At 38.1% G+C, this 10,651-nt stretch overlaps 1 protein-coding gene across 1 annotated transcript; it reads left to right on the top strand.

The window, feature by feature from the left end:
• The first annotated feature begins 2,349 nt into the window (after positions 1-2,349).
• ccng2 (cyclin G2) lies at positions 2,350-10,361 on the top strand. Its single transcript, XM_062434164.1, has 8 exons — positions 2,350-2,411; positions 3,954-4,084; positions 4,330-4,467; positions 4,763-5,013; positions 5,671-5,749; positions 5,887-5,985; positions 6,741-6,943; positions 8,665-10,361. The coding sequence occupies exons 2-8, from the start codon at positions 3,980-3,982 to the stop codon at positions 8,801-8,803; spliced, it is 1,014 nt and encodes a 337-aa protein (XP_062290148.1). The 5' UTR covers positions 2,350-2,411; positions 3,954-3,979; the 3' UTR covers positions 8,804-10,361.
• The last annotated feature ends 290 nt before the right edge of the window (positions 10,362-10,651 follow it).

The raw sequence follows: 10,651 nt of genomic DNA, 5'->3' as shown, positions 1-10,651 counted from the left end.
GAGGGGAAGAGGAGGGGAAGAGAAATGGAACAGTCTCCGCCCACCTCCACGGAGAACGGGGTTATAAAACAATCATACCCTGTGTGGAATATTCCCATTATATTAATATGAGCATTCTGTATTAAATCATTTTTATTTTATTATATGTATATAAAACATACAGAAGATATGATAACATGCTTTAAATGGCATTTACTTGTGGCACATTACATTAGAAGTAAATTCAACATATAACACACACGCACGCACGCGCGCACACACACACACACACACACACAAGTTGTCCTATGTCACTTTTGGGGACATTACATAGACTTACATTCAGTCCCTGGGACATATAAAAATATGAATGTTTGACCATAGACTGTGTATATACAGTTTGACCCAGTGTTGTGGAGTAACTAGCTATATATAACAGTGTTACTTAATTAAATTAAAAAGTAAATGTAAAATTGATACTGTTACAGTTACTGAGAAAAAATGTGTCATTAAATTACAGTTACTGATGACAATGTTTATGATTACAAAGGAGGTTACATCTGAAGTCACACCTTTAAGATTTTGCTCAGGAAGGTTTTTCCACTCATTGTTTAATATTTAACATGTTACTGAATACATATATTGTTTTTAATTCTTTGAAATATTTAAAAATAAAAATAAATATTTTATAAATAAATCATGACATGGTCTTATTTGGAGCACACATGGGCTTAAATTGTGTCACAGAGTCAATTAAGCCCATGCCAGACTATTTTTCATAAAATATGTTATATTATTTTGTTCTCCAAAATCTGCATGAACTAATGAATATTTCTCATCTCATTTTCAAATGAGAGATTAATCTCGCTTTATAAGAAATCATGTCAGTATACAGTCAAAATTTAGATTTTGGTGCGTAACATCTGAAAACATTCGTTAGAAAATTAGAAAAGTAATCAAAGTTACATTACTTTAATTAACTAATTGAAATAGTTACATCATCACATTTTAAATATGGTAACTAGTAATCTGTAACCTGCTAAATTTCCAGAATTACCTTCCCAACACAGTCGACCCCTACAGTGAAGGGAACTGGTGGCTCTATTATGCTGTGGGGACATTTTATGGTCTGAGTCCGGTAAGGGTCACTGTAAATTGATACAAAATCATTCACCCATGATGAAACATTTGCTCAGTATGAAAATGATGTGAATCATATGCTATAGCCATCCGCCCAGTAGAGTTCAGGGACTTTTATGACTTATGGAACCCCTGATAACAAAAATGAAGAAAGACAACTCTTACACCTTCATAACCTGATGAGTTATGATTGCAAATTGTCATGTTTATTGTGGTTTTTCTTTAACTTTGACCATGATGTCACCCAGAGATTTATGGTTTTTGTGCACAGTATGGGATGTGGTGGTTCCTCAATGCAGCTGAGCTCTAAAATACATGTTGACACATTTGCCCACTTTTTTGGCCATTAATGTGAGACAGTTACTGCTGTAAGAAATGACTTCACCTCAAGGGGTTATGATAACAACAGCTACTCATAATTATATTTATTTACTTATGTGATATACATTATGTGTTAATGTTCTATGGGGCCTTCAGTGTCCTTGATAAATCTGAATTGAACTGAATTAAATATGTATGTTTACTAACATGGTAATGGTTTTCTGATGATAACATCTTTAATTGTGCATTATATTGATGGGCCGTTGCCTTTCACACACAAACACACCTACTGAATACAGATTGCTGTCTTTGTATTTACGATTTATTTTACTATATTTGTATCCTTAGGCTACATGTTGTTAACAAAACAAGCCCACAGCCAAACTGATAACCATCTATTCACAGACTCCATTTATCACATTTATCATACAGTATGTTGAAGACAATTAATAAAAGACACCCTCAAAGGCATAACGTAATGCCCAGGTTGCGTCAGGACCCTATATAGCCTGGAGCCAATCAATTGAGATTATTTTGGGCGGACTATTTGAACGTTCCAAATTGTTGCTCTCTGATTGGCTGATGGGAACATCCATCCTAGGGCGATCGTCTAATGTAATAGATAAGCTGTATTTCGACTCCAGTGGTTGCTATCTTTGGAGAGAACACGTATTATCGACCTTCAATACAAACTTCATGACGGAAGTGTTAAAAATGAAGTCAAAACTATAACAAAACATAAAGCTAGGCATAGGAATAAGCTTTTATTTTCTACCGTTAAACACGGAGGGAGGGGGTGTTCATTCCTAACTCCAACCGACTGATTGGTTGTAACCATGTGACGTCAAAGTGTGGGCGTGTGCATGTTTAACATCAACAAAAGAGAAGAGAGAGAAAGGAGAAAGACGAGAGAAGACGAGAAGGAAAACAGGAGATTACAACAGATATGTGGATTTAACTCGCAATAACAGGTACATAACACCTTTAATAATACATTTAAATTATACTTACATTACTACAGCCTATTTTTCTAAACAATATAAACATTTTCTGCTAATATTTTTAACTCGAACGAGAAGAAAAAGCTAGACTGAAAGTGAACGGTTAATAAAAGGACGCTCATTTAGTCAATATTGGTGGTTAAAAATGAATAAGGTGTTTTTTTTAGCCTTTTGCACAAATGCTTTTTATCACAAATGATGGCAGAACTCGCACAGGAGTGATTGGCATCGAAACATAAATATATATATGTTTTAGTTTCAATCTGTGCAAGGAAATAGTGGCATTGAATAGTGGTGTTTCCTGTTCATTCTCGTTGTTGGAGATGACGTATATTATATTTAACGCAGGTTTGCATGAATGATTTGCTTCCTCCAGTCTGTTGTTGTTTGCTATCTCTTGGCTCTTTCTCCTGTCCGAGGCTGAGCTTTAAAACACGGTTATATTATCGAAGAGAAAACACAACAAACACATTTTATTAAGCATATACGCTTTATATTGAGAAACGCTTGTTATTTTATATGTATGAGTATGTATTCCAGTTTAATTTGACGTCCATTTAACGTTTGAGGAATGAAAAAAAAAAAACAGCCCCTCCCCCGCTCTGACCAGAGAGGATTTAAAACAGCAGCTAGCTCCGTGTTAACGTTAGCTTCCTCCGTTACCGTCAATAAACGTTACGCGATAAAACTGGAGCTTTTCCGACCGTGTGGTTTATATTTTTGTGTGTTTTTAGGTTGTTTATTAACTGGTAGAACCATGAAGAAAGCGGTTGTTGTTTTTTTCGGGTCACGTACAAGCAAAGGGAAGGCGTCAACCAAAGGAAATCTGACACCGGAGCCCAGCTGAGGGAAGTGGGCTGAGCTCCGGGCTGTGACCCCGATCACGGCTCCGAGCCAATGTAGGCCGATGATATAAATTCACAATAAAACCAGACTTCATATACATACATTATTTACCAAATATGGATAAATAGTCAACTTATAACAGTTGGATCGTTATTATATACGATATATGCTTCCTTTACGATGTTTTTTCTCACTTGCGCATGAATAAAAAAGCTGTTTAATCAAAGGAAAAACTGTTAGCCTCCAAAGATTTCATATCATGTTCATATGAAACTGCAACTATAATAATTTTCTTCATAGCTTAATCTTTTGCATGATTCTTTTGAAATAGTGAAACCCTAATATATTCAGCTATCAATGATAAAAACAGAAAAAAGGTAAACATTCACATTAGAGAAGCTACAAAAAGAGAATATTAAGTGTTTTTTGCTTTATAAATACTATAAAGACTAATGGATTCAGCCACACCTATTACTTTGAAGAAGTAAAGAAGCTACAGATCTTTGTGTTGATTCTCAAGTCCATTTCTCAACAATAGAATATAATGACACAGAAAATGAAAAATGTGTGTATTTTATACAAGTGTCACATCAGGAAATGTTTTGGGCTTTCCAGAGACAGTGTTATGTTTTTGGAGCTAAACAATGGCTATTTCCTGTTTTGCAGTAAACACACAAGACATCACAAGAAACATGGACGGCTTCAAGCTGATGAGGGAGCTGCAGATGAATTACGAACAGGAGGCTTATTATCTGCCTAAAGAGACGGGCCTGAGCCTCATTGAAACCACAGCACAGGTAAGAACGTTTGACACGCTGAGTTTATATACGCTCACAGTGAAATGACTATTATTAACACTTTTTTAAATTGATCTTCTGGTTAATTGTCAAGTGTTTGATCTTTAAAACAGATATCAGATGACAGTAATGCTCCAAGTCTGACTCGCCTCTCTGGTTTAACTAGCTCTCCTCTTCTTCTCTTCTGCCAGTATGTAAGTTAATCATCACTTAATCAACCAACCGTCTTTTTTACTTTCTTTCAGGATGACAGTCGGATCTCGGCCAAGTGCAGAGATGCCCAAGTGGAGGACCTGTGGAGTCTGACCAGCTTCTTCGGTTACAGCACGCAGACCTTCGTCCTGGCTGTAAACCTGCTGGACAGATTCCTGGCCATGATGAGGGTATGAGACACTGACACCATCAGGATCAGATATAGGACTTTGCTCTGTAGCTTTCATTTTTAAAATTGCTTACTTGCATTATGGCTGCTATATATAATATGAAACCATATTATAAAACCATATAATTCAGTCTTAATTATTCATTTTACTATCTATTTCCCTAATGTTTTTACTGAATAATAAAATTAAAGCAGTAAAGTGATTTTCTGATATCGTGATGTGTTCAGTAAAAACCCAGCTGATTTAATCAGGTGTCTAACTCACGTGCCGACTCCACCTGCTTCCTCTCCATCAGATCCAGCCGAAGCACCTGTCCTGCGTCAGCCTCAGCTGCCTCAACATGGCGGCCAAAGTGACGGAGGAGGAGTGCAACCTCACGCCCACCGACGAGCTCATCCGCATCGGACAGTGCCGGTTCACCGTGTCCGACCTGAGCCGCATGGAGAAGATCGTCGCCGAGAAGCTCGAATTCAAGTCCAAAGCCATCACTGCCTTAACCTTCCTCCACCTTTACCACCAGATCGCACTTACACACTCCATGGACAGGTGAGAGCGACACAAACAACATCTCAAAGCAAAGATAAGGTCTCAAAATCCTGTAAATTTGACTTTTGATTTATTAGTATAGGTTAATGTCTGTTAAAACGCTGTAGTATTCAACTTTTAGTCACACACATTTGCAGTCCTTTGTGAAAACAAAGGACTGCAAATGTGTTGTAAACAGGTAAACGTGTACAATACAAGATTTGCTTCTCATCTCTGAGCGTCCACAAAAAACACACCAGAGCTCAGAACATTGTGTGCCAACGCCAAGATTTTTCCCACGATTTGATTGGCGACGGCTCTCCGCTCTGCTGTTTGTCTGTGCGGCTCTGCTCGATATAGGCCAACAGCCGCCTATCAGCCAACTCCCAACATCGAACTGAAGTGCACTGATAAGATTTGTTGTGTGCAGCCTTACATAACTTGGAACAGTTTATCACTTTTGGTCCACTGAACTGAACTTGAGCTTCAACTCTAGATACAGGTTTTAGTGTCACTGTTTTCCTCCTTTTTAAATTCTACAGTCTTCAGTCTTTAAAAGTCTCTTTTTAAAGGTCTTATTTTCCACTCTGGCTGTCTGTAGTCAGATGAACATTGTGTGCTGATGAAACATGTCTGGGAGACACACCTGAACATGATTCATGTGTCTGTGTTGAACAGGAAGGAGACTCTGAGCCTGGAGAAGCTGGAGGCTCAGCTCAAAGCCTGCCTGTGCCGGATCTCCTTCTCTAAAGCTAAGGTAAGAATTCACGAGAGGGGTCAAAGGTCCCGACTGGATCACGCTCACTAATGATTCTTGTTAGCTAAGCAATAACACTGGAGCCACCATAAAATGTAAATCCTACAATGCTTCTGTCTGTTCCTCCCTCTCTCCAGCCATCCGTCCTCGCCTTGTCTCTCCTGAGGCAGGAGATCCAAGCAGTGCAGTCTGAGGACATGTTGGAGATAGCCTATCACATTCAGAGACACCTGAAGGTAAAAATCACACAACAGTTTATCCAGGGAGGGGACCTGAGAATGGGATTGAAAACAAATACAATGCAGTTTTTTCCCCACAAGTGTACCAACAACACTTCATTTTTAAGGAAATGAGAGACATGAGGAGAAGGAGGAGGGGGTTAATAGTTATTCTTAGCCCATCCGGCTCTTGTCCAAAACATTTTTCTTGTGTTGACGGCTGAGGTTACATAACTTGGGTGTCTTATGTTGATGCTCGGTTAAAGGCATAGAAGGAGGAGCGGCTCTTTAAATGCTCGTAGTTACAGCTGGAATATTACCGGTCTACCAGCTGATCTGCTAATATTTTCCACCCAGTCTAGTCTAACCTTTTAGCAATGTTATGTTTTTGTTTTGTTGGTTACATTTCTCAGTATTTATGGTTATTTAAGAGTTATTTTGTGTGTGGGAAAGTACTTTTTTATTTAAAATAGCGTGTACTTAGTTGATTAAATGTAATCACTCCTGTAGATATTTGACTTACTACAAACTAAACCTTGAATGTTCAGGTGTTGCATGACTACCTCATCAGGTTTCAGTTTTTTTTAACCTGGGTTTTTTTTAATCTGCTGACCTGCTAAAAGAAGCCAGGTTTCTGTTTACTGTAACACTTCTCAAAGCAAAGTACTGTAAAGTATTTAGTAATTTTTAAACACACTTGTGTAAGCCAGCCAGCAGACAGGAGGGGGGGCAGAGGGCCAAACAACTAAACTTGAGCCACTGTTTGGTTTCAGATTGCAGACGGCGAGCTGCGGCTGTGGAGCGAGCGTGTCGCTCAGTGTCTGTCAGACTACGCCTCCCCCGAATGCAGTAAACCCAACCACAAGAGGTTGCAGTGGATCGTGTCGCGGCGGACCGCCCAGAACTTGCACCACAGCTACCGAAGCATCCCCGAGCTACCCACCATCCCAGAGGGATGCTGGGACGAGAGCGAAAGGTGAGAAGAACAAACGCACCACAGCAACAAAATCACTCAAAATACAACTGAACAAGAAACTTACTCACCTTTTAGAAATTGTGGACTGCAGAAAGGAAGCCAGGAACATAAAACTATATTATTGACAACAAGCAAACACAGCAAAAAAAAAGTACACATAAGAGAATAAATGTAATAATTCAGCTGAAAAGTCACAAGTTTGACACAAAACTGAAAATGTGCTGATACCATACTAGTGTTTTTAAGGACTTTAACGGAAGGATGTTAACACATTTAACCATTATGGTATAATAATTTATTATTACTTAGTTTTCCTCCAAAGTTCTCATATTAAAAGTATGCAGCCCCAGAATAGAATAGAAATCACAATCATACAGTAAATTAAAACATATCTGTCCACATTCATATTTGTAGTGTTTGATACTCTGAACTTCAGGAATCAGACTCTGAGATGTGGATTTGAACTTCAGTTTCAGTATCCGTTTCTCAGTGACGCAGTCATCAGTCTGAGATCATGTGACAGAAGGTGAATTTAGCTGGAAAATACCAAACACTCCCGATGACCACAGAGGCATTTAAAAATCAAAAGCAAGCAGGCACACCCTGGGTGGCAACAAACATACACAATTCGGTTTGTGTAGCAACGCAGCACTGATGAAGACTTCTAAAAAATGTGTCATAACACTGTTATGTTATAACCCTGTTATGTAATACACACACCTCACATTTGTCTTAAAGTTAATATTTAAAAGTTGATTTTCAGTTCAATAAAAAAAAAGAAAGATGACTGTTACTGAGTTCAAAACAGATTAAATGTGTTATTCAGTTTAAAGAGACATTTTTACTGTGTGTGTGTGTGTAGTGACATATAGAGGCAACACTCAAGTTTCTGCTGTGTTGCAACAACGCGTCACGCAGTCAGACCGCCCCCCCCCCCCTCTGACTGTCTGAACCTGTCAAACGGGGGGGCCCCTCATATCTCACAGCATCCTGATTGGATGTATGCGAGTCAATGGTCACGTCCCACTGACACAGATGTTTCCATGACGTCACATGAGGCCAAAGTGCCTCCCCCTTTTAGGCAACTCTGTGCTTCTTGAGAACTACTATAGAAGCAGAAACTGTGAGGAAACAGGAACTGGAATTCAAGTTTAAACAACAACAAAAAAAATAGGAGGAACTTGATAGCAGCTGACTGCTCTAATGTGATCATTAAGTCAGAGAGGCTCAAACTAAAAACCAACGCTGAAATTCACACCTTAATATTGGGCTGATGTTAACACTGACAGTCAGCTGACTCACTCTGAACAAGTCAGAACATGAGATCAGCTGATGAAAGATTGCAACAGATAGAGCAGGAAGTGAAGAAAGTACGCATTTAAAATGGAGGAACTCTTGTTTTGCTAAATCATATAAACAGTGAGTGACATCACTGCTTATTTTCACTATAAACTAAATATATATTTCTTGTTTAATCCTCAGAAATTATGACCAATGTCTGCCACAGTAGGACACATTTAATAACCGTTGACTCACATCATCTAGGCTTTAAAATGACAGTTTTCTGTGTGAGAATTATTTAAATTATTATATATCAGTGGTTGAATCTTGTGTTGATGGTCTCTTCTAGCCACATAGATAATAACTTGATTTAAGATAAGAGATGAGCGTAATCAACTATTTCCTGACTCTCTCTCTCTCTCTGTGTGTGTCTGTTTCAGTGAGGATTCCTGCGAGGATGTGATGAGCTCAGGCGAGGAGTCTCTCAGCAGCTCTCTGGGCAGCGACGCAGAAGGCCCCTATTTCCCTCAGCACATGTGTCGCCAAAAACACCATCTACGCCAACACCTCGACGCCTGACGCCGCCCCACCCCACGTGCCTCTTCATCTCCACCCTCCCTTCACCCTTTTTTTAATTTATTGTTTAATAAGCTCCGGTGCTGGTGGAGAATCGCACAAACAACTGGCAGCTGAGCGAACTCTTCTTTTTGGTAGATTTGTTAGATTTTTTTTTTCTCGAGCTCGTAGACGTGTTGGTGCATGTTTGAGACGTCACATTCCAGGATACGCGAGTTAAACGTTTGGCGTCCGGTCTTCAAGGTGCTGAGCTAGCGGAGGCCGCAGTCGGCTAAAAAAAAGTTCTCAAAGCTCTGATGTCACATAAGACCAGAAGATGATTTGCCAAAACATGTGGTGTTTAATTAGTAGAAGGTTATTGACTGTTATTAACTAAGACTGTTTTTTATTGAGGATGAGGAGTTTTACTGTTTTGTACGGAAGGTGAGAGCTGCCCTGTCATTCGGTTTCAGACTCATAATTTAAGACTTAATTTAATAATTTTAATGTATTAGTTTCTCATAATGAACTTGAATTGCTTTTATTTTTATTATTCATAGAAGGTATATAACTGAGGAAACAATTTCATGTTCCAGATATTAGCCTCCATGTTGCTATTTAAGGCACCAGAGCTTCTTAAGGTAGTCCTGAATGTTAAATTGAACCTGATCAGATTTGACAGGGATTAGATTTACTATCAGTCATATTTTGCCATCATAATACTTGTCTTGAGACGAGTAGGAGTCTTTATGAGTCTCCTTTTTGTTTTGTAATCGAAACCCGACTAGTCATGTTGCATTTTGAGGGGCTTCTGATCTGTACGTTAACATTTGTTACATACATACTGTTCTACATACATACATCATAATCTCAAGATAACAGCTAAGTATGAGCATTGTTTGTCATTTAATTTAATTGTAATGAGTGAAAACCTTATGGCTGCTCTCGTCTTCCGTACTCATGTTTAATTTGCACACTTTATTTTATTTTTGCATTTCAAGTGTTATATGGTTGAACTGGAGGATTAAGTTTGTATCTGAAGGGAAACTCTGATGTGTCACATGGTTTATTTTTTTATTTTATTTTTTGACAGCATCACAGAGCATTCAGAGCTCATGTTCAGTCAGTCCTGTAGTGCCTTGCTCAGAGGCAGCAGAGACAGTTTCCCTTCAGAGTCAAACACAGTGACACTAAACGGTGTCCTGCTGCAAACATTTAATGAGTGTGTGTGTGTGTGTTTGTGAACGTGTGTGTACGTATGACCCTGGTTACAATTATTAAAAGTTGCCAATTTTAGGATGTAGCTTGAAAAAAGAAAAAAAGAGAAAAAAACCTGTGGTATTCTCAAAGTGTTCACAGAGAGAATGTTGTATGGAAGAAAAATAATGCTGAGTGTCCAAAAAACAAAAACCTCTAAAAAATGTTTAAAAAATGTAAAGAAAATGTTAATACAAAAACATGTAAAAGTGTAAATGATGTACAAAAAAAATCTGTTAATAGTTCTTTGTAGATATTCAGTTATTTATTATCTTTTTGTCACCTGTACTGAAAAAAGAAAATCTTATAAAAAACTTATTTTTAATCTGTTGTCTTGTCTTCAATCATGTCTGAAAACACTTTCTACATCAAACTGAAAGATAACTTAATGAAGCACATAAATCACATCATTAAGTCTAAATGCATCTATATTTTAATGTAAAGATGTAGTTTGGAAAAAACACGTTATATAAAAGCTGAGAATTATACAAGATAAAGTCTTGTGCATCGTGTTTAACCTAATAAAACATTATGTAACTGCTTTGGTTTCATTATCCTGAACTCTGCTTATGTGTTTATCAGTTTTCCACTTAACACTGATAGCAGCACTGAGTA

Source organism: Scomber scombrus, chromosome 15 (genome assembly GCF_963691925.1).
Source record: "Scomber scombrus chromosome 15, fScoSco1.1, whole genome shotgun sequence".
In the NCBI taxonomy this organism is placed as follows: domain Eukaryota; kingdom Metazoa; phylum Chordata; class Actinopteri; order Scombriformes; family Scombridae; genus Scomber; species Scomber scombrus.
The sequence above is the reverse complement of the archived record's forward strand: the minus strand, read 5'-3'. Positions and strand labels throughout refer to the sequence as shown.